Raw genomic sequence first — 25,686 nt, forward strand, 5'->3', positions numbered from 1 at the left:
CCACGTCCTTTCTCTGTCAACATAGCCACGCCCTTTCTCTGTCAACATAGCCACGTTGCTTTCTCTGACAACATAGCCACGCCCTTTCTCTGTCAACATAGCCACGTTGCTTTACCTGTCAACATAGCCACGCCCTTTCTCTGTCAACATAGCCACGTCCTTTCTCTGACAACATAGCCACGTCCTTTCTCTGTCAACATAGCCACGTCCTTTCTCTGACAACATAGCCACGTCCTTTCTCTGACAACATAGCCACGTCCTTTCTCTGTCAACATAGCCACGCCCTTTCTCTGTCAACATAGCCACGTTGCTTTCTCTGTCAACATAGCCACGCCCTTTCTCTGTCAACATAGCCACGCCATTTCTCTGTCAACATAGCCACGTTGCTTTCTCTGTCAACATCGCCACGTCCTCTCTCTGTCAACATAGCCACGTCCTTTCTCTGACAACATAGCCACGTCCTTTCTCTGTCAACATAGCCACGCCCTTTCTCTGTCAACATAGCCACGTCCTCTCTCTGTCAACATAGCCACGCCCTTTCTCTGTCAACATAGCCACGCCCTTTCTCTGTCAACATAGCCACGTTGCTTTTTCTGTCAACATAGCCACGCCCTTTCTCTGTCAACATCGCCACGTCCTTTCTCTGTCAACATAGCCACGTCCTCTCTCTGTCAACATAGCCACGCCCTTTCTCTGTCAACATAGCCACGCCCTTTCTCTGTCAACATAGCCACGTTGCTTTCTCTGTCAACATAGCCACGTCCTTTCTCTGACAACATAGCCACGTCCTTTCTCTGTCAACATAGCCACGCCCTTTCTCTGTCAACATAGCCACGTCCTTTCTCTGTCAACATAGCCACGTCCTTTCTCTGTCAACATAGCTACGTTGCTTTATCTGTCAACATAGCCACGTTGCTTTCTCTGTCAACATAGCCACGTCCTATCTCTGTCAACATAGCCACGCCCTTCTCTGTCAACATAGCCACGTCCTCTCTCTGTCAACATAGCCACGCCCTTTCTCTGTCAACATAGCCACGTTGCTTTCTCTGTCAACATAGCCACGTCCTATCTCTGTCAACATAGCCACGTCCTATCTCTGTCAACATAGCCACGCCCTTTCTCTGTCAACATAGCCACGTTGCTTTCTCTGTCAACATAGCCACGTCCTCTCTCTGTCAACATAGCCACGCCCTTTCTCTGTCAACATAGCCACGTTGCTTTCTCTGTCAACATAGCCACGTCCTCTCTCTGTCAACATAGCCACGCCCCTCTCTGTCAACATAGCCACGTCCTCTCTCTGTCAACATAGCCACGCCCTTTCTCTGTCAACATAGCCACGTTGCTTTCTCTGTCAACATAGCCACGTTGCTTTCTCTGTCAACATAGCCACGTTGCTTTCTCTGTCAAGAGGAATATTTGGATATTTGGACTTCGAATTCTGGATGTCAAGTCTGTAGACTGGGTGGTTGAGTGGGTGGAGGTGGGTTTGGGGGGTTGCCTAGCCCCCAGTGCTGAGCATTTCTCCTGTCAGGTGGGCCGTTTCCGTAGAACAGACAAGGCTAACCTCCACAGGCACAGACTTGATCCATTTTTCTCCTCCACCAAATCTGTTCCCTTTGTGTTGTGGTGTTGTGTTGTGTTGTGGTGTGGTGTTTTGTTGTGTTGTGTTTTGGTGTGGTGTTTTGTAGTGTTGTGTTGTGTTTTGTAGTGTTTTGTTGTGGTGTGGTGTGGTGTGGTGTTTTGTTGTGGTGTGGTGTTTTGTAGTGTTGTGTGGTGTGGTGTGGTGTGGTGTTTTGTAGTGTTGTGTTGTGGTGTTGTGTTTTGTTGTGTTGTGTGGTGTTGTGTTGTGTTGTGTTGTGGTGTGGTGTGGTGTTGTGTTGTGTTTTGTAGTGTTGTGTTGTGTTTTGTAGTGTTGTGTTGTGTTGTGGTGTGGTGTTTTGTTTTGTTGTGTTGTGTTGTGTTTTGTAGTGTTGTGGTGTGGTGTTGTGTTGTGGTGTGGTGTGGTGTGGTGTTGTGGTGTGGTGTTGTGGTGTGGTGTGGTGTTGTGTTGTGGTGTGGTGTTTTGTAGTGTTGTGTTGTGTTGTGTTGTGGTGTGGTGTTGTGTTGTGGTGTGGTGTTTTGTAGTGTTGTGTTGTGTTGTGTTGTGGTGTAGTGTTGTGTTGTGGTGTGGTGTGGTGTTTTGTAGTGTTGTGTTTTGTTGTGTTGTGTTGTGGTGTTGTGTTGTGGTGTGTTGTGTTGTGTTGTGGTGTGTTGTGGTGTGTTGTGTTGTGGTGTGTTGTGTTGTGTGGTGGTGTGGTGTGGTGTTTTGTTGTGTTTTGTAGTGTTGTGTTGTGTTGTGTTGTGGTGTGGTGTTGTGTTTTGTAGTGTTGTGTTGTGTTGTGGTGTGGTGTGGTGTTTTGTTGTGTTGTGTTGTGTTGTTTTGTTGTGTTGTGGTGTGGTGTTTTGTAGTGTTTTGTTGTGTGGTGTTGTGGTGTGGTGTGTGTATACACGTTTAACTATACTTGTGAGTACCAGAAATCCTCACAAGAATGGTAAACCAACTAAAATTCAGAGAAGTGAGAACATTTTGCTGGTCCTCACTTGTAAAAATACTATTTTAGGCTTAGGGGTTTAGGGTTAGAAATAGGGTAACGGTTAGAGTTCAAGTTCAAGTTAAGGTTAGGGTTAGCGCTTAGGGAAAATAGGATTTTGAATGGAAATCCATTTTCGGTCCCCAAAAAGTCCTGTGTGTGTGTGTGTTCACGGGTTCAATGCACTAGTAGCCTAGTGGTTAGAGCGTTGGACTAGTAACCGGAAGGTTGCAAGTTCAAACCCCTGAGCTGACAAGGTACAAATCTGTCGTTCTGCCCCTGAACAGGCAGTTAACCCACTGTTCCCAGGCCGTCATTGAAAATAAGAATGTGTTCTTAACTGACTTGCCTAGTTAAATAAAGGTTAAAAAAAATATTTAAAAATATGTGAATAAACAAGAGCAAGCAACACAGCGTATTCTGAGATTTGCTGATATATCCCCTTTACTGTATAGACGAATGATCCAATTGACTGTTTCAGTACACTGTGGAAGAAACAATATTTCTCCAGCCGGGTGCAATTCCCTATTTCCGATCTGACAACAGAACCCTTCCAGGATAATGCACTCCATTCTTTTAAATGAAAGGGGAATCGTACAGTTATTCAGTACAGCTTATTCACCAAATACTATAGAACAGGAATTACACTTGAGACTAAACAGACATGCCTTCACTCTCTCCGTAAACAGACATGATTTCACTCTCTCCGTAAACAGACATGCCTTCACTCTCTCCGTAAACAGACATGCCTTCACTCTCTCCGTAAACAGACATGCCTTCACTCTCTCCGTAAACAGACATGCCTTCACTCTCTCCGTAAACAGACATGCCTTCACTCTCTCCGTAAACAGACATGCCTTCACTCTTCACTCCGTAAACAGACATGCCTTTACTCTCTCCGTAAACAGACATGCCTTCACTCTCTCCGTAAACAGACATGCCTTTACTCTCTAAACAGACATGCCTTAAACAGACATGCCTTCACTCTCTCCGTAAACAGACATGCCTTCACTCTCTCCGTAAACAGACATGCCTTCACTCTCTCCGTAAACAGACATGCCTTCACTCTCTCCGTAAACAGACATGCCTTCACTCTCTCCGTAAACAGACATGCCTTCACTCTCTCCGTAAACAGACATGCCTTCACTCTCTCCGTAAACAGACATGCCTTCACTCTCTCTGGAAACAGACATGCCTTCACTCTCTCCGTAAACAGACATGCCTTCACTCTCTCTGGAAACAGACATGCCTTCACTCTCTCTGGAAACAGACATGCCTTCACTCTCTCCGTAAACAGACATGCCTTCACTCTCTCTGGAAACAGACATGCCTTCACTCTCTCCGTAAACAGACATGCCTTCACTCTCTCCGTAAACAGACATGCCTTCACTCTCTCCGTAAACAGACATGCCTTCACTCTCTCCGGAAACAGACATGCCTTCACTCTCTCCGTAAACAGACATGCCTTCACTCTCTCCGGAAACAGACATGCCTTCACTCTCTCTGGAAACAGACATGCCTTCACTCTCTCCGTAAACAGACATGCCTTCACTCTCTCTGGAAACAGACATGCCTTCACTCTCTCTGGAAACAGACATGCCTTCACTCTCTCTGGAAACAGACATGCCTTCACTCTCTCTGGAAACAGACATGCCTTCACTCTCTCCGTAAACAGACATGCCTTCACTCTCTCTGGAAACAGACATGCCTTCACTCTCTCTGGAAACAGACATGCCTTCACTCTCTCTGGAAACAGACATGCCTTCACTCTCTCTGGAAACAGACCTGCCTTCACTCTCTCTGGAAACAGACATGCCTTCACTCTCTCTGGAAACAGACCTGCCTTCACTCTCTCTGGAAACAGACCTGCCTTCACTCTCTCTGGAAACAGACATGCCTTCACTCTCTCTGGAAACAGACATGCCTTCACTCTCTCCGTAAACAGACATGCCTTCACTCTCTCTGGAAACAGACATGCCTTCACTCTCTCCGTAAACAGACATGCCTTCACTCTCTCTGGAAACAGACATGCCTTCACTCTCTCTGGAAACAGACATGCCTTCACTCTCTCTGGAAACAGACCTGCCTTCACTCTCTCTGGAAACAGACCTGCCTTCACTCTCTCTGGAAACAGACCTGCCTTCACTCTCTCTGGAAACAGACATGCCTTCACTCTCTCTGGAAACAGACCTGCCTTCACTCTCTCTGGAAACAGACCTGCCTTCACTCTCTCTGGAAACAGACATGCCTTCAACTCTCTCCGTAAACAGACATGCCTTCACTCTCTCTGGAAACAGACCTGCCTTCACTCTCTCTGGAAACAGACATGCCTTCAACTCTCTCCGTAAACAGACATGCCTTCACTCTCTCCGTAAACAGACATGCCTTCACTCTCTCTGGAAACAGACCTGCCTTCACTCTCTCCGTAAACAGACATGCCTTTACTCTCTCTGGAAACAGACATGCCTTTACTCTCTCTGGAAACAGACATGCCTTCACTCTCTCCGTAAACAGACATGCCTTCACTCTCTCTGGAAACAGACCTGCCTTCACTCTCTCCGTAAACAGACATGCCTTCACTCTCTCTGGAAACAGACATGCCTTCACTCTCTCCGTAAACAGACATGCCTTCACTCTCTCCGTAAACAGACATGCCTTCACTCTCTCTGGAAACAGACATGCCTTCACTCTCTCCGTAAACAGACATGCCTTCACTCTCTCCGTAAACAGACATGCCTTCACTCTCTCCGTAAACAGACATGCCTTCAACTCTCTCTGGAAACAGACATGCCTTCACTCTCTCCGGAAACAGACATGCCTTCACTCTCTCCGTAAACAGACATGCCTTCTCTCGTAAACAGACATGCCTTTACTCTCTCCGTAAACAGACATGCCTTTTAAACAGACATCTCTCTCCGTAAACAGACATGCCTTCACTCTCTCCGTAAACAGACATGCCTTCACTCTCTCCGTAAACAGACATGCCTTCACTCTCTCCGTAAACAGACATGCCTTCACTCTCTCCGTAAACAGACATGCCTTCACTCTCTCTGGAAACAGACATGCCTTCACTCTCTCTGGAAACAGACATGCCTTCACTCTCTCCGTAAACAGACATGCCTTCAACTCTCTCCGTAAACAGACATGCCTTCACTCTCTCTGGAAACAGACATGCCTTCACTCTCTCCGTAAACAGACATGCCTTCACTCTTTCCGTAAACAGACATGCCTTCACTCTCTCTGTAAATGCGTCTGCGAGAGAGGAAAATAAGAGAATGCTTGCTCAGCTCCGCCCCGGAACATTTCCATGCATATGTAATATAGTCTGAGGCCTACAAATGTTTCATCCGTGAATTATCTCCATCGTACGTCTGCCTCTTGTACAACACACAGACACACACACACACACACACACACTTCTTTAAAAAACTGCACACCAGTATTGCAAAGTCGGCCCACTCTAGATACCAGTTGTACCACCTCAGTGGTACAGATGCATTTCGTGTCACACACTTAGCATCATAAAAAATATATATATTAAAATAATATATTAAAGCAACAACAAGCCCAAACAAAGACTCTTCATTTTATTTTATCCTTAATAAAAAATATGAAAAATATATCTATATATTATAAGTGTTGTGGACATAAATGTGGGTCCCAAATTCAATATTGCTGTTTGAGAGACAAAACGGGATATCCGTAAGAGTGGTTTGTGAGCTTCTCCTTACTCCCCACAAATGATAAACACACACACATACCACTGCATCCACCTGGCATTTGTATTGCAGTAAAGGGGATCTGGGGATATCACTGTTGCTTATTCCAGCTGTAAAGTTCATTGTGAAGGTCACAGTCTGTCCAACGCCGTTTTTAACAGGCACGCACTCTGCGCCTGTAAATGTTATGGGTTCCTTCACATTCCTTCACTTTGAAAATGTTTCCATCCAATTTGTTGTCTAGAGTCTGGATTTATGATCTAACTACAGAAAGTAACTAGTGGCGTGTGTGTGTGTGTGTGTGTGTGTGTGTGTGTGTGTGTGTGTGTGTGTGTGTGTGTGTGTGTGTGTGTGTGTGTGTGTGTGTGTGTGTGTGTGTGTGTGTGTGTGTGTGTGTGTGTGTGTGTGTGTGTGTGTGTGTGTGTGATATTTTGGAGAATGAATAGCCCAGTTATACTTCTGTTGAGAAGTGCAAACATTTGACTAGTTAAATCTGCGAGCTTTGAGCCAATGTGAAGGAAAACAAATTACGAAAATCTTATCTTTGTTTTATGTCAAATTATAGTACTGTACACAATGGTGGTTTGAGGTGTTAAAATGTTGTTGTATAGCATTCAAACACAATTAATCCCTGACGCAGGTCTAAATCAGGGACTGACCCAGGTCTAAATCAGGGACTGACCCAGGTCTAAATCAGGGACTGACCCAGGTCTAAATCAGGGACTGACCCAGGTCTAAATCGGGGACTGATATAGACCTGGGACACCAGGTGTGTGTGCAATTAATTTTCAGATTAAACAGAAACTGTACACGAGGTATATCAGCTCCTCCGGGAGACGACGCAGATCGGCCCGCTTTGACGATTCTCGTAAGCAAACAGATGTATAATATAGCGAAGGAAGATAATAGGCCTACTGTTTCATGTGGAATGCATTGTGTCCGTTTTTTCTGTTGCCATTGATCTTTCACACAATTTATGGAGACAATTGCAGATATATAATATGCATTGACATTAGGCTACCTACTGTAATTACATGGATTCTGCAGATGCACATGGATTGTCTTAACAAATGTATGGAAAAAGCTGGAAATGCTGGATACAATCTAACCGAAAAAGAATGCAAGATAACTAACAACAATTGCAAAATTGGCTTTTACGCGCACGTTTTTGGTGTGTCATTCATTTTCCAAACTATTATGCATTTGTGATTCAGGCAAACCCCCTTTTTTACCAGCATCTCAAGCATTGACATTCATATTACTAAACTTAGATTCACATTTCAGTTCAGAGTGGTAGCCTAAATAAACGGGATTCACAGTGGGAACCGTGCGGCGACACGCTTGACTGAAGGCCTTTACCACAAATCAACGCGCAAGGTCAGCTTTCGTTTCCAGAACATTATCCACTAGCCTTAGCTACTATAACCTTATTGAAGCAGTGCTCCCATGCGCCCAATAAATACGATTTACTTTAACAGCAAAGGTGAAATGTGACCAAATTCCAGTGTGCATTGTTGCAGATCGGCCCGTCTTGGTCTTTTCCAAGTGCCAAGGGAGCGACTACAGTCATGTTGATAGGCCTAGGTCAGACTAATAAAAAACAACGGGGTTGAGTTAACCAGGCTTTTCTTCAAGCGTGTTAATAAACCGATACTCCGCCACAGCTGTTCAGAGTCTAATTCTGTTGCTCCAGTTACTTTTCAAAGCCGGGACAAAGGCTGTCCTGCACTCTGGCCTCTCCATCACACAACTGTCAACGGTCTGAGCCATTTACCTTGCACAAGTCAAACATTTTGCACAGTTGTGACAAATTAAACGAATTCAATGTACGGCCTGTGGTCAAGTGGAATTCATTCATGTACGTAAACTATCCCGAAAAACGATAACAACCCGTCATGTGATTTTAGTATGGCAATGCAGAGAAACATTTGTCACACAATTTTCCGTAGGCTACTCATTGACGCCGGTCATGAAATAGTTCTCAATCTGGCAAATTAAATAACGTTCCAATAATTTAGCCAATTTATCAATGACGATTGTAGGATTTTTTCAAATGTAGTTTATATGTGAGTTCACTGCTTAAAAAAACAACGTGAGAAAATAGCATACGACGCATGGCCAATGTTCATGCTAAATTTAGTGACTTAAAAAGAAGAGAACAAACGCTCTTAACCCAAACCAATGTAACAGAAAAATCCAGAGTGATTTGTCATGGGCCTATTTGAATTGGTTTTAAATAGGCCTAAAATGAACATTTCCGTTCGAAATAATTGGGTGTTCTGGACATATCTTGTGTTTCACGTCTCCGGTGTAGGTTACATTATATCATGATCGTCATTTCCACACACACACACACACACACACACACACACACACACACACACACACACACACACACACACACACACACACACACACACACACACACACACACACACACACACACACACACACACACACACACACACACACACACACTTCTGAATCAACAGGAGTCAGGTAAAGTTTTTTTAAATACTGTAAAAGTTGCAATCTGGCTATTTCTACATGTGAATCTACAAATGATTCCCAAATATGTTAATGATATGTCATGTAAATAGGCTATCTTATACATCAATAATTATAGCCTATGGGGGCTATAACAGCCTATGACAGGGCGCAGTTGTGGAATAAATAGCTGCCATACAATTCTAAATAATTTTGTGTAAATCGTGAAAACAGTGCATATGTAGACTAACTTATTATAGAACAAAAGTTTTCCTCTATCGGTTCTTACCTTTCCAAAAAGAAGTCAAAAGAAGCATTGAATAAACCAGAGACGCGTCTCGCATTGCAATCCGTAATGTGTCCATGTTGACGAAGTATTCTCTGCTCGAACTGTTCAGATGAAGGGATGTAATTTACTTGTTCTGATGCAAAATATTAATGTCCCATTAGTGTCATAATCTCGGTTTAAATGCACTCCTTATGTCCCGTGTAGCCTATTTAACTGCACCCGTGTCGACAGTTATACTAAAAACCTTGTCCTCAAAAATACAACGCATTCCGATTCAACTGGCTACATCCCAAAACTGGTAGAACCCCGTAGCCAGTGTTCCGACTGCACTCCTTTTCCCAACCCTTTTCCGTTAGCTTTCTGATATTCACCCTTTTCTCGAAAGTTTAAAAACAAGCGGCGAGTACTGTTCAAACTCAGTGCATGCTTTTCAGTGATCCACGTTGATTAAATCCACCCTTCCAAGCAAATAGCTTAAAAGCTCCGAGTTGTTCTGGACCGGTTTAGACCCCGTCGGCGACGTTCCACTCTCGCTTCTGTGCGGCTGCGCTCGAGCTCTCATCCCTCGTATCTCTTGTATCTGCGATTAAACTTCAAGTGTGTACTTTCTGCCGTGTGGAAGAGAGGAAAGAGAAGGCTACAATTGATGCTTCTACAAGATGCGAGGGACAGTTTAGAGGCGGGATGATAGTGACACATTGGTGAGCCAATAGTTGGATTTCGAGGAAGCAGGTGAACGAGGATGCAGGGTCGGCGATAGCCAATCAAATGTTAGAAATGTTCCCGAAACAAATAGAAACTGGAATGTGAGGACATTGTCACGCGTAACGGGACTCAAAAAAGGAGAGACCTATGACGCTTTCCTCCTGTCTATAATACACACTGGAGTGAGTTTAGACATATTTGTTTTAAATAATGTTTAAAAAAAGAATAATATCTATAATGAATTAATTAAATATCAAATATGGATGTTTAATATTGTTAGGATGTTATTCTGATAAACGTGGGCGTGTGGTAGATAAACTGCGTCTGATGCAAGCGAAACCTTTAAGTAGGCTCTAGTCTTACAGGCTACTGTGTTTACAAGAACAGTGAAGCTGTCGGCGATTATTCATGTCTAAGACACTGTAACACCTGTTTACAGTGTAATCGATAGATGCATCTATCAGCTGATTGCATGAGGCTGCTTGTACGATAAAATATGTGATACTCTACTGTAGCCAACTCTACTATTCACAAACTGATACACGTTCAATTAAAGGACACGGGCAAAATAAAAAATGATTTTGTTCCTAGACTCGGACTATATTTCATGCACTGGTTTCCATTGTCAGCTGAGTGTTTAAAAGCTGGGGAATAACATGGTGACTTATTGAATTGCAAAATGCTCCTCCAACTCTGGTCTGAGGATTTCCCACAACTTTCAAAACGGGTTGTCAGCTCACACCGGAGGAGTGATAGCGATCCCTAGCGGGGGATTCAGGAACAGTCTGAATGAAGACAAGGCTTTTAGGCACGAGATAAAATGACCGAACAAAGGATCCCTTCATGACTAAATAAATCATGCAGCCTGGCCTCAGACATACGAAACATACTTAACATACTTCTGAGCACCTCCAAGATGTATGATACCTACTAATGGTTTAGTTACTATAGACAGACATTAAAGTAGGGAGGGAGTATGGGTGGGCGTAATCTCCGATCTTCTAGCAATCCCAAGGTTCCAATGTTTGAGTTTCATCAGGGACAACTCCAGCATTTTAGCTAACCCTTCCCCTAACCCTTAACTCAACTGAACCTAATTCCCATAACCTGCTATGTAAAATCACCTAACCTTTGTTGTTTTAGTTCTAACCACTAATGTGAATTCTCCCCATAATTCTCTTTTGTTGTTACTATGCAACAAGCAACCTGGTCACAGAGAAAGACATATAATACTATACATCCTCCAAGACATGATAAATTAAGTCATCCAATTCGCATGCTATTGTACGACTGGGTACGATGTACAGTTGAAGTCAGAAGTTTACATACACTTAGGTTGGAGTCATTAAAACTCGTTTTTCAACCACTGCACAAATTTCTTGTTAACAAACTAGAGTTTTGGCAAGTCGGTTAGGACATCTACTTTGTACATGACACAAGTAATTTTTCCAACAATTGTTTACAGACAGATTATTTCACTTATACTTCACTGTATCACAATTCCAGTGGGTCAGAAGTTTACATACACTAAGTTGACTGTGCCTTTAAACAGCTTGGAAATGTCCAGAAAATTATGTCACGGCGTTAGAAGCTTCTGATAGGCTAACTGTCAATTGGAGGTGTACCTGTGGATGTATTTCAAGGCCTACCTTCAAACTCAGTGCCTCTTTGCTTGACGTCGTGGGAAAATCAAAAGAAATCAGCCAAGACCTCAGAAAAAAAAATTGTGAGACCTCCACAAGTCTGGTTCATCCTTGGGAGCAGTTTCCAAATGCCTGAAGGTACCACGTTGATCTGTACAAACAATAGTACGCAAGTATAAACACCATGGGACCACGCAGCCGTCATACCGGTCGGGAAGGAGACACGTTCTGTCTCCTAGAGATGAATGTACTTTGGTGTGAAAAGTGCAAATCAATCCCAGAACAACAGCAAAGGATCTTGTGAAGATGCTGGAGGAAACAGGTACAAAAGTATCTATATCCACAGCCAAACGAGTCCTATATCGACATAACCTGAAAGGCCGCTCAGCAAGGAAGAAGCCACTGCTACAAAACCGCAATAAAAAAGCCATACTACAGTTTGCAACTGCACATGGGGACAAAGATCATACTTTTTGGAGAAATGTCCTCTGGTCTGATAAAACAAAAATAGAACTGTTTGACCATAATGACCTTCATTATGTTTGGAGGAAAAAGGGGGAGGCTTGCAAACCCGAAGAACTCCATCCCAACCATGAAGCACAGGGGTGGCAGCATCATGTTGTGGGGGTGCTTTGACTGGTGCACTTCACAAAATAGATGGCATCATGAGGCAGGAAAATTATGTGGATATATTGAAGCAACATCTCAAGACATCAGTACAAGTTAAAGCTTGGTCGCAAATGGGTCTACCAAATGGACAATGACCCCAAGCACACTTCCAAAGTTGTTGCAAAATGACTTAAGGACAACAAAGTCAAGGTATTGGAGTGGCCATCACAAAGCCCTGACCTCAATCAAATAGAAAATGTGTGGGCAGAACTGAAAAAGTGTGTGCAAGCAAAGAGGCCTATAAACCTAAATCAGTTACACCAGCTCTGTCAGGAGGAATGGGCCAAAATTCACCCAATTTATTGTAGGAAGCTTGTGGAAGGCTACCCGAAACGTTTGACCCAAGTAAAACAATTTAAAGATAATGCTACCAAATACTAATTGAGTGTTTGTAAACCTCTGACCCACTGGCAATGTGAAAGAAATTAAAGTTGAAATAAATCATTCTCTCTACTATAATTCTGACATTTCACATTCTTAAAATAAAGTGGTGATCCTAACTGACCTAAAACAGGGAATTTTTACTGGGATTAAATGTCAGAAATTGTGAAAAACTGAGTTTAAATGTATTTGGTTAAAGTGTATGTAAACTTCCGACTTCAACTGTATGTGAGGATGCTGTTCATCGGCAACAGCTTGGCTTTTAATACTATAATGCCCTATCAGCTCATTACAAAGCTCACGACCCCGGGTCTGAACTCTTCCCTATGCAAATGTATCCTGGAATTCCTGACGGGCCACCCCCAGGTGGTGAAGGTAGGCAACATTACCTCCTGGAAACTGATCCTCAACACGTGGGCCCCACAAGGGTGCGTCCTCAGTCCCCTTCTGTATTCCCTGTATACCTGCGACTGCATGGCCTCACTCGGTTCCAACTCCATCATCAAGTTTGCTGACGACACAACAATAGTAGACCTGATGACCAACATACAACGAGACAGCCTACAGCGAGGAGTTAGGCACTCTGACCGCATGGTCCCTTAACATCAGCAAAACAAAGAAGCCGATTGTGTACTTCAGGAGGAACTAGGCTGGACACGCCCACATCCTTATCAATCCTTACCTTACATAATAATAATAATAATATATGGGACGCTTTTATCCGGACTTACAGTCATGTGTGCATACATTCTACGTATGGGTGGTCCCGGAATCGAACCCACTACCCTGGCGTTACAAGCGCCATGCTCTGCCATGCTCTACCAACTGAGCCACAGAAGGACCACATGCTGATTCCCCTATGGAACCCAAACGGTCACTACCTTACATGCTGATCCCCTTATGGACATCCCCCCCAAACGGTCACTTACCTTACATCTTTACATGCTGATCCCCTATGAACATCCCCCAAACGGTCACTTACCTTACATCCTTACATGCTGATCCCCCTATGAACATCCCCCAAACAGTCACTTACCTTACATCCTTACATGCTGATCCCCCATTGAACATCCCCCCCAAACGGTCACTTACCTTACATCCTTACATGCTGATCCCCCTATGAACATCCCCCCACCCCCAAACAGTCACTTACCTTACATCCTTACATGCTGATCCCCCAATGAACATCCCCCCCAAACGGTCACTTACCTTACATCCTTACATGCTGATCCCCCTATGAACATCCCCCCACCCCCCAAACAGTCACTTACCTTACATCCTTACATGCTGATCCCCCTATGAACATCCCCCCCAAACGGTCACTTACCTTACATCCTTACATGCTGATCCCCCTATGAACATCCCCCCACCCCCAAACAGTCACTTACCTTACATCCTTACATGCTGATCCCCCTATGAACATCCCCCCCCAAACAGTCACTTACCTTACATCCTTACATGCTGATCCCCCTATGAACATTTATCTGAAAATGATACGTATTATACGGTACGTCCTCTGATTTGATACGTATTATACGGTACGTCCTCTGATTTGATACGTATTATACGGTACGTCCTCTGATTTGACACGTATTATACGGTACGTCCTCTGATTTGATACGTATTATACGGTACGTCCTCTGATTTGACACGTATTATACGGTACGTCCTCTGATTTCTGATTTGACGTCCTCTGATTTGATACGTATTATACGGTACGTCCTCTGATTTGATACGTATTATACGGTACGTCCTCTGATTTGATACGTATTATACGGTACGTCCTCTGATTTGATACGTATTATACGGTACGTCCTCTGATTTGATACGTATTATACGGTACGTCCTCTGATTTGATACGTATTATACGGTACGTCCTCTGATTTGATACGTATTATACGGTACGTCCTCTGATTTGACACGTATTATACGGTACGTCCTCTGATTTGATACGTATTATACGGTACGTCCTCTGATTTGATACGTATTATACGGTACGTCCTCTGATTTGATACGTATTATACGGTACGTCCTCTGATTTATTACGGTACGTCCTCTGATTTGACACGTATTATACGGTACGTCCTCTGATTTGATACGTATTATACGGTACGTCCTCTGATTTGATACGTATTATACGGTACGTCCTCTGATTTGATACGTATTATACGGTACGTCCTCTGATTTGACACGTATTATACGGTACGTCCTCTGATTTGACACGTATTATACGGTACGTCCTCTGATTTGATACGTATTATACGGTACGTCCTCTGATTTGATACGTATTATACGGTACGTCCTCTGATTTGATACGTATTATACGGTACGTCCTCTGATTCGTATGATATTTTACGACCGCTATTCCATTCATAATGTAACATGACGTAACGCAATATATCATACTAAATGGAGTGTCACATATTTATGTACAGAATAAAACAAATTGCCCTGAGACCATGTTGAATCATGTTATGAAAGATTTATTGACGAGTAAAAAATAATGTTTTGACTGATTTTGTGGGTTCATACTGCACAGCCATACACTCAGATGAGATTAATGCCCATGCATGTCTATATATTTAACTATATCAATTGCAAGAAAAAAGTGAACGTGATGCATGTTAATTATTTAATAGTTTATGAAAATATTTTTTTCAAAATATTGATTATGTAATTGTTCATTTGTTTATGGAAATCAATGGACAGTGCTGTATTTGAGTCAATAAAGGTATTGGTCTAACAACTATCCAGCTGCCCACAGATTACTCCCTTCCATCATCTTGGATACCCCTACAATATTTAGGGTAGGGTATCTACAATAACCTGATATATAGTGTATCTACAATGTCCTGATATTTAGGGTAGGGTATCTACAATAACCTGATATTTAGGGTATCTACCATAACCTGATATATAGGGTATCTACCATAACCTGATATTTAGGGTATCTACAATATCCTGATATTTAGGGTATCTACAATATCCTGATATTTAGGGTATCTACAATATCCTGATATTTAGGGTATCTACAATATCCTGATATTTAGGGTATCTACAATATCCTGATATTTAGGGTATCTACAATATCCTGATATTTAGGGTATCTACAATATCCTGATATTTAGGGTATCTACAATATCCTGATATTTAGGGTATCTACAATATCCTGATATTTAGGGTATCTACAATATCCTGATATTTAGGGTATCTACAATATCCTGATATTTAGGGTATCTACAATATCCTGATATTTAGGGTATCTACAATATCCTGATATTTAGGGTATCTACAATAACCTGATATTTAAGGTATCTACAATAACCTGATATTTAGGGTATCTACAATAACCTGTTATTTAGGGTATCTACAATAACCTGATATTTAGGGTTAGGGTATCTACAATAACCTGTTATTTAGGGTATCTACAATAACCTGATATATAGGGTATCTACAATAATCTGTTATTTAGGGTCGGGTATCTACAATAACCTGTTATTTAGGGTTAGGGTATCTACAATAACCTCTTATTTAGGGTATCTACAATAACCTGTTATTTAGGGTTAGGGTATCTACAATAACCTGTTATATAGGGTATCTACAATAACCTGTTATGCAGGGTTAGGGTATCTACAATAACCTATTACTTAGGGTATCTACAATAACCTGTTACTTAGGGGTAGGGTATCTACAATAACCTGTTATTTAGGGTTAGGGTATCTACAATAACCTGTTATTTGGGGTATCTACAATAACCTGTTATTTAGGGTATCTACAATAACCTGATATTAGGGTTAGGGTATCTACAATAACCTGATATATAGGGTATCTACAATAACCTGTTATTTAGGGTAGGGTATCTACAATAACCTGTTATTTAGGATAGGGTATCTACAATAACCTGTTATTTTAGGGACAAAACGGATATTCAGTAGGCAACAACACAAGATGAATGTAAAAACGGTTGGTTCCCAGAATGTTCCGGAAACATTTATTTTATTTTTTTTAAGTTGTGGGAACATTATGTGCTTGCTGGGAGGAGGCTATTTTATAACAAAGCACACATTTGGGTTTACAACACAGGCTTGTGTAGTCTTTAAGTAGAAGGCATTCTGTATTGTGTTTGAATGAGGTGGACCATTTAATCTTACGAGTACAGACAGAATGATAGAATTGCAGAGAGAAACACTCAGACAGTACACACATACAGGACACAAGCATAGGTCTGCTCAGTCAAAGCCCACAGTACTCCTCTCGCAAAACATATGTTTACATTGGCAAAGCAAGTGAAATAAACTATTTTTAAAAAGGGAAATTAATAATGAGAAATTAACAGTAAACATTAAACTCTCAAAAGTTTTAAAATAATATAGACATTTTAAATGTTATATTATTGGCTATGGTTAGTAAGTGTAGCTAATTTTCCACCTAATTTTGTGGGCAGTGGGCACATAGGCAGACCTGGCTCTCAAGAGAAGACAGGCTATGGCGGCCTCTTGATAGCAAGGCAATGCTTACTGAGTTTGTACATAGTCAAAGCTTTTCTTAATGTTGGGTCAGTCCCAGTGGTCAGGTATTCTGCTACGGTGTACTCTCTGTTTAGGGTCAGTCCCAGTGGTCAGGTATTCTGCTACTCTCTGTTTAGGGCCGAATAACATTCCAGTTTGCTCAATTTAAAAAATAAAAATATTTCCAATGTGTCAAGTAATTATCTTTTTGTTTTCTCATGATTTGGTTGGGTCTAATTGTGTTTCTGTCCTGGGGCTCTGTGGGGTCTGTTTGTGTTTGTAAACATAGTCACAGTACTAGCTGGCTGAGGGGACACTTTTCCAGGTTCATCTCTCTGTAGGTGATGGCTTTGTTATGGAAGGTTTGAGAATCACGTCCTTTAGGTGGTTGTAGAATCTAATAGCTCTTTTCTGGATTTTTATTATGAGTGGGAGTCGTTCTAATTCTACTCTACATTATTTGGTGTTTTACTTTGTACAAGGAAGATGTTTTTGCAGAATTCTGCAATTTGAATCTGAATTTGGTGTTAGTCCCATTTTCTGAATTTTTGGTTGATAATTGGACCCCAGACCTCACAGTGGGTTCTATAACTGATTCCAGTATTTTTAGCCAGATACTAATTGGGATCAAATGTAATGTTTCTTTTGATGGCATAGGGCTCTTCTTGCCATGTCTCTCAGATCATTCAAAGCTTTGTGGAAGTTACCTGTGGTGCTGGTGTTTAGGCTGAGGTAGGTATAGTTTTTTTGTGCTCTAAGGCAACAGTGTCCAGCTGGAATTTGTAGTTGTTGTCCTGGAAACTGGACCTTTTCTTGGAACACCATTATTTTGGTCTTACTGTGTGATTAACTGTCAGGGCCCAAGTCTAACAGAATCTGTGCAGAAGATCTAGGTGTTGCTGTAGGCCCTCCTTGGTTGGGGACAGAAGCAGCACCATCTGCAAGCAGTAAACATGTGACTCCAGACTCTAGTAGGGTGCTGCAGAATGTTCTAGAGCCCTCGCCAATTCATTAATATACATGTTGAATAGGCTGAGGCCGGGTGCTGCAGACTGTTCTAGAGCCCTCGCCAATTCATTAATATACATGTTGAATAGGGTGAGGCCGGGTGCTGCAGACTGTTCTAGAGCCCTCGCCAATTCATTAATATACATGTTGAATAGGGTGAGGCCGGGTGCTGCAGACTGTTCTAGAGCCCTCGCCAATTCATTAATATACATGTTGAATAGGGTGAGGCCGGGTGCTGCAGACTGTTCTAGAGCCCTCGCCAATTCATTAATATACATGTTGAATAGGGTGAGGCCGGGTGCTGCAGACTGTTCTAGAGCCCTCGCCAATTCATTAATATACATGTTGAATAGGCTGAGGCCGGGTGCTGCAGACTGTTCTAGAGCCCTCGCCAATTCATTAATATACATGTTGAATAGGCTGAGGCCGGGTGCTGCAGACTGTTCTAGAGCCCTCGCCAATTCATTAATATACATGTTGAATAGGGTGAGGCCGGGTGCTGCAGATGTTCTAGAGCCCTCGCCAATTCATTAATATACATGTTGAATAGGTGAGGCCGGGTGCTGCAGACTGTTCTAGAGCCCTCGCCAATTCATTATATATACATGTTGAAGAGGCCAATTCATTAATATACATGTGAGGCCGGGTGCTGCAGACTGTTCTAGAGCCCTCGCCAATTCATTAATATACATGTTGAATAGGGTGAGGCCGGGTGCTGCAGACTGTTCTAGAGCCCTCGCCAATTCATTAATATACATGTTGAATAGGGTGAGGCCGGGTGCTGCAGGCCTGTTCTAGAGCCCTCGCCAATTCATTAATATACATGTTGAATAGGGTGAGGCCGGGTGCTGCAGACTGTTCTAGAGCCCTCGCCAATTCATTAATATACATGTTGAATAGGGTGAGGCCGGGTGCTGCAGACTGTTCTAGAGCCCTCGCCAATTCATTAATATACATGTTGAATAGGGTGAGGCCGGGTGCTGCAGACTGTTCTAGAGCCCTCGCCAATTCATTAATATACATGTTGAATAGGGTGAGGCCGGGTGCTGCAGACTGTTCTAGAGCCCTCGCCAATTCATTAATATACATGTTGAATAGGGTGAGGCCGGGTGCTGCAGACTGTTCTAGAGCCCTCGCCAATTCATTAATATACATGTTGAATAGGGTGAGGCCGGGTGCTGCAGACTGTTCTAGAGCCCTCGCCAATTCATTAATATACATGTTGAATAGGTGAGGCCGGGTGCTGCAGACTGTTCTAGAGCCCTCGCCAATTCATTAATATACATGTTGAATAGGGTGAGGCCGGGTGCTGTTCAGACTGTTCTAGAGCCCTAGAGCCCGCCAATTCATTAATATACATGTTGAATAGGGTGAGGCCGGGTGCTGCAGACTGTTCTAGAGCCCTCGCCAATTCATTAATATACATGTTGAATAGGGTGAGGCCGGGTGCTGCAGACTGTTCTAGAGCCCTCGCCAATTCATTAATATACATGTTGAATAGGGTGAGGCCGGGTGCTGCAGACTGTTCTAGAGCCCTCGCCAATTCATTAATATACATGTTGAATAGGGTGAGGCCGGGTGCTGCAGACTGTTCTAGAGCCCTCGCCAATTCATTAATATACATGTTGAATAGGGTGAGGCCGGGTGCTGCAGACTGTTCTAGAGCCCTCGCCAATTCATTAATATACATGTTGAATAGGGTGAGGCCGGGTGAGACTGTTCTAGAGCCCTCGCCAATTCATTAATATACATGTTGAATAGGGTGAGGCCGGGTGCTGCAGACTGTTCTAGAGCCCTCGCCAATTCATTAATATACATGTTGAATAGGCTGAGGCCGGGTGCTGCAGACTGTTCTAGAGCCCTCGCCAATTCATTAATATACATGTTGAATAGGGTGAGGCCGGGTGCTGCAGACTGTTCTAGAGCCCTCGCCAATTCATTAATATACATGTTGAATAGGGTGAGGCCGGGTGCTGCAGACTGTTCTAGAGCCCTCGCCAATTCATTAATATACATGTTGAATAGGGTGAGGCCGGGTGCTGCAGACTGTTCTAGAGCCCTCGCCAATTCATTAATATACATGTTGAATAGGGTGAGGCCGGGTGCTGCAGACTGTTCTAGAGCCCTCGCCAATTCATTAATATACATGTTGAATAGGGTGAGGCCGGGTGCCGCAGACTGTTCTAGAGCCCTCGCCAATTCATTAATATACATGTTGAATAGGGTGAGGCCGGGTGCCGCAGACTGTTCTAGAGCCCTCGCCAATTCATTAATATACATGTTGAATAGGCTGAGGCCGGGAGCTGCAGACTGTTCTAGAGCCCTCGCCAATTCATTAATATACATGTTGAATAGGGTGAGGCCGGGTGCTGCAGACTGTTCTAGAGCCCTCGCCAATTCATTAATATACATGTTGAATAGGGTGAGGCCGGGTGCTGCAGACTGTTCTAGAGCCCTCGCCAATTCATTAATATACATGTTGAATAGGCTGAGGCCGGGTGCTGCAGACTGTTCTAGAGCCCTCGCCAATTCATTAATATACATGTTGAATAGGGTGAGGCCGGGTGCTGCAGACTGTTCTAGAGCCCTCGCCAATTCATTAATATACATGTTGAATAGGCTGAGGCCGGGAGCTGCAGACTGTTCTAGAGCCCTCGCCAATTCATTAATATACATGTTGAATAGGGTGGGGCTCAAGCTGCATTCTTGTCTCACCCCACGGCCCTGAGGAAAGATGTTTGTGTTTTTTGCCAAACTTGTTGTTTGTGTACATGGATTTTATAATGCCGTATGTTTGTCCAACCAACACCACTTTCCATCTATTTGTATAGCAGACCCTCGTGACAAATTGCATCACACACTTTTTTGAAATCAACAAAGTATGAGAAGACTTTTCTTTTGTTTGTTTCTCAATAAGGGTGTGAAGGGTGAATACATGTGAATACTGTTGACGGATATCCCACGGTAGTTATTGGGGTCAAATTAGTCTTTGGGGTGATCAGTCCTTGCTTCCAAGTATTGGGGAAGATGCCAGAGCTGTGGATGAGGATAAAGAGTTTAAATATATAAATAAATATTTAAATATATCTATATTTTTTACAATTATTTAATTTTTATTTATGATGAACAAAAATATAAACGCAACAAGTAAAGTGTTGGTCCCATGTTTCATGAGCCAAAATAAAAGATCCCCAAAATGTGCAAGAAGCTTATTTCTCAGAAATTTTGTGCACAAATTTGTTTACATCCCTGTTAGTGAGCATTTTTCCTTTGCCAAGCTAATCCATCCACCTGACAGGTGTGGCATATCAAGTAGCTGATTAAACAGCATGGTCATTACACAGGTGCACCTTGTGCTGAGGACAATAAAAGGCCAATCTAAAATGTGCAGTTTTGTCACACAACACAATGCCACAAGTTTTGAGAGAGCATACAATTGGCATGCTGACTGCAGGAATGTCCAACAGAGCTGTTGCCAGAAAATGGAATGTTAATTTGTCTACCATAAGCCGTGTCCAACATTGAGAATTTGGCAGCACATTCGACCAGCCTCACACCTGCAGACAACGTGTAACCACGCCAGCCCAGAACCTCCACATCCGGCTTCTCCACCTGTGGGATCGTCTGAGGAGGGGGAGTGGTGGTGCTGAGGAGTATTTCTGTCTGTAATAAAGCCCTTTTGTGGGGAAAAACTCATTCTGATTGGCTGGATCTGGATCCCCAGTGGGTGGGCCTATGCCCTCCCAGGCCCACCCATGGCTGCACACCTGCCCAGTCATGTGAAATCTATAGATTAGGGCCTAATGAATTTATTAATGATTTCCTTCCATGAACTGTAACTCAGTAAAATCTTTGAAATTGTTTGCATGTTGCATTTATATTTTTCTTCAGTATAGAAACCACCATCAACACCACAGGCCTTTTGGGGTTTAGAGGTTTGTAATTCTGTCCTATAGTTCATTCAATGTACCTGGAGAATCCAGTGTGTTCTGGTCTTTAATAGTGGATTCTAAGAATGTATTTGATCATGTATATGTTTTTGCACTTTGTTCTTTGTTATAGATCCAAAAATATTGGAGAAGTGGTTGATCCATACATCTCCGTTTTGAAAAGATAATTCTTCATGTTGTTTGTTTAGTATATTCCCATTTTCCTAGAAGTGGTTAGTCTATAAATTCTTCAATTGCATTCAACTGATTTCTGATGTGCTGTAGTGTATTTCTGTATTGTTTTAGTTATTCACCATAGTGAAGGTGTAGGCTCAGGTTTTCTGGGTCTCTGTGTTTTTGGTTGGACAGGTTCCAATGACAGGACAATGACCCAACACACCTCCAGGCTGTGTAAGGGCTATTTGACCAAGAAGGAGAGTGATGGAGTGCTGCATCTGATGATTTGGCCTCCACAATCACCCGACCTCAACCCAGTTGAGATGATTTGTGATGAGTTGGACCGCAGAGTGAAGTAAAAGCAGCCAACAAGTGCTCGGCATATGTGGGAACTCCTTCAAGACTGTTGGAAAAGCATTCCAGCTAAAGCTGGTTGAGAGAATGCCAAGAGTGTGCAAAGCTGTCATAAAGGCAGGGTGGCTACTTTTAAGAATATATCAAATATATTATGTTGTTTAACACTTTCTTGGTTACTACATGATTCCATACGTGTTATTGCATAGTTTTGATGTCTTCACTATTATTCTACAATGTAGAAAATAGTAAAATAAAGAAAAACCCTTGAATGAACAGGTGTGTCCAAACTTCTGACTGGTACTGTATATATGGAGACTGTGTTTAGCTTAAAAAATAAGGGGTTAAATAAGGGGTTAAATACATGTAAAAAAAAATATAAAAAAATAATAATGTTTTAAAAGAATAAGAAAATGTTTCCTGACTTTTCTTGTATCTCTCAGATATAGGACAGACACTTGAAAACTAACTTCCTTTCGATTTTGTGGGGGGGGTTGTTGTTGTTCCATGTAGTGTTTCTGTTGTTCTATGTGTTTGTATGGGCTAATAGCAGTAACGCCAAATACAAATATTCATCAACAAATTGCTTCAAGTGGTCTTAAAATTCAAAATCAAATAGCAAAATTAACCTTGGTATGACCTTCTTAAAACAATTCCATATAGCTTAGTGTAGGACCTCTTGGTGTGGATCCTCTTGGTGTAGGTCCTCTTGGTGTGGATTCTCTTGCTGTGGATTCTCTTGGTGCAGGTCCTCTTGGTGTGGATCCTCTTGGTGTAGGTCCTCTTGGTGTGGGTCCTCTTGGTGTGGCTCCTCTTGGTGTGGGTCCTCTTGGTGCGGGTCCTCTTGGTGTGGCTCCTCTTGGTGCGGGTCCTCTTGGTGCGGGTCCTCTTGGTGCGGGTCCTCTTGGTGTGGATCCTCTTGGTGTGGATCCTCTTGGTGTGGATCCTCTTGGTGTAGGTCCTCTTGGTGCAGGTCCTCTTGGTGTGGATCATCTTGGTGCAGGTCCTCTTGGTGCGGATCCTCTTGGTGTGGATCCTCTTGGTGTGGATCCTCTTGGTGTGGACCCTCTTGGTGTAGGTCCTCTTGGTGTGGATCCTCTTGGTGTAGGTCCTCTTGGTGTAAGCCCTCTTGGTGCAGGTCCTCTGGGAGGGGGTCTCACAGCTCTGATCTGGGCGGGGTGTTCATTGCTGTGTTGCTCTTGTGTGAGGTGTTGGGGCTGCGGTTGAGGGTGATGTCCTGGCAAAAGTGGAGACTGCTGCATTGTAGAGGTGGACTTGGTCTTAAAGGCTGTTCAAGTCCATGATGGAGTGGTAGACGTTAAGCTTTGAGGTACAGTCCCGGGAAATGCTTTCATTCACCAGCTGTATGGTGGCAGGTGAAAGTATTTTTGCGGTAGTATGGTGAAGATGACCACTTGTGAGTTAGGGAATGAGGAAGAAGCTTTTTCAAATCACTCCCTTTCCTGCTGGGCCCTCAGGTCATTTGTCCCTGTGTGAATTCTGATGGGGATTAATCTTTTATTATTTTTATTTCACCTTTATTTAACCAGGTAGGCTAGTTGAGAACAAGTTCTCATTTGCAACTGCGACCTGGATAAGGTAAAGCAAAGCAGTTCGACACATACAACACCACCCCACAGAGTTACACATGGAATAAACAAACATACAATCAATAATACAGTAGTACATCTATATACACTATGTGCAAATGAGGTAGGATAAGAGAGGTAAGGCAATAAATAGGTCATGGTGGCAAAGTAATTACAATATAGCAATTAAACACTGGAATGGTAGCATGTACAGAAGATGAATGTGCAAGTAGAGATACTGGGGTGCAAAGGAGCAAGATAAATAAATAAATAAATACAGTATGGCGATAAGGTAGATTGGATGGGCTAATTATAGATGAGCTATGTACAGGTGCAGTGATCTGTGAGCAGCTGGTGTTTAAAGCTAGTGAGGGAGGTAAGAGTCTCCAACTTCAGAGATTTTTGCAGTTCGTTCGAGTCATTGGAAGCAGAGAACTGGAAGGAGAGGCAGCCAAAGGAGGAATTGGCTTTGGGGGTGACCAGTGAGATATACCTGCTGGAGCACGTGCTACCGGTGGGTGCTGCTATGGTGACCAGTGAGCTGAGAAGGCGGGGCATTACCTAGCAGAGACCTGTAGATGACCTGGAGCCAGTGGGTCTGGCGACGAGTATGAAGCGATGGCCAGTCAACGAGAGAGTACAGGTCGCAGTGGTGGGTAGTATATGGGGCTTTGGTGACAAAACATATGGCACTATGATAACCTGCATTCAATTTGTTGAGTAGAGTGTTGGAGGCTATTTTATAGATGACATTGCTGAAGTTGAGGATCGGTAGGATGGTCAGTTTTACCAGGGTATGTTTGGCTGCATGAGTGAAGGCTGGTTTGTTGCGAAATAGGAAGCCAATTCTAGATTTAATTTTGGATTGGAGATGCTTAATGTGAGTCTGGGAGGAGAGTTTACAGTCTAGCCAGATATTTGTAGTTATCCACATATTCTAAATCAGAACCGTCCAGAGTAGTGGTGCTGGATGGGCGGGCAGGTGCGGGCAGTGATCGGTTGAAGAGCATGCATTTAGTTTTACTTGCGTTTAAGAGCAGTTAGAGGCCACGGAAGGAGAGTTATATGGCATTGAAGCTCGTCTGGAGGTTAGTTAACACAGTGTCTAAAGAGGGGCCAGAAGTATACAGAATGGTGTCGTCTGCATAGAGGTGGATCAGAAAATCACCAGCAGCAAGAGCGACATCATTGATGTATACAGAGAAGAGAGTCGGCCCGAGAATTGAACCCTGTGGCACCCCCATAGAGACTGCAAGAGGTCCGGACAACAGGCCCTCCATTTTGACACACTGAACTCTATCAGATAAATAGTTGGTGAACCGGGTGAGGCAATCATTTGAGAAACCAAGGCTGTTGAGTCTGCCAATAAGAATGTGGTGACTGACAGAGTCAAAAGCCTTGGCCAGGTCGATGAAAACGACTGCACAGTAATATCTCTTATCGATCACGGTTATGATATCGTTTAGGACCTTGAGCGTGGCTGAGGTGCACCCACGACCAGCTTGGAAACCAGATTGCGTAGCGGAGAAGTTACGGTGGGATTCGAAGTGGTCGGTAATCTGTTTGTTAACTTGGCTTTTGATGATCCAGATGATCCAGGTGAAGAAAAAGGTTCAGAACTTGCGGTAGGAATCCAGAGATGGAGAAAAATAAGTCAG

The 25,686-nt window shown here is 43.1% G+C and overlaps 1 protein-coding gene across 16 annotated transcripts in view; it reads right to left on the reverse strand.

The window, feature by feature from the left end:
* si:dkey-215k6.1 (transmembrane protein 132C) overlaps window positions 1-9,757 on the reverse strand; it is a 503,239-nt gene extending 493,482 nt beyond the window's left edge. For all 16 annotated transcript variants that reach the window (XM_052461021.1, XM_052461012.1, XM_052461023.1 and 13 more), the window contains exon 1: window positions 9,066-9,757. In XM_052461021.1, coding sequence (XP_052316981.1) covers window positions 9,066-9,141 — 76 coding nt within the window. In that variant the 5' untranslated portion in view covers window positions 9,142-9,757. The remainder of the gene's footprint in view (window positions 1-9,065) is intronic.
* Window positions 9,758-25,686: the final 15,929 nt, after the last annotated feature.

The sequence above is a fragment of the Oncorhynchus keta genome, chromosome 14 (genome assembly GCF_023373465.1).
Source record: "Oncorhynchus keta strain PuntledgeMale-10-30-2019 chromosome 14, Oket_V2, whole genome shotgun sequence".
NCBI classification, from domain to species: Eukaryota; Metazoa; Chordata; class Actinopteri; order Salmoniformes; family Salmonidae; genus Oncorhynchus; species Oncorhynchus keta.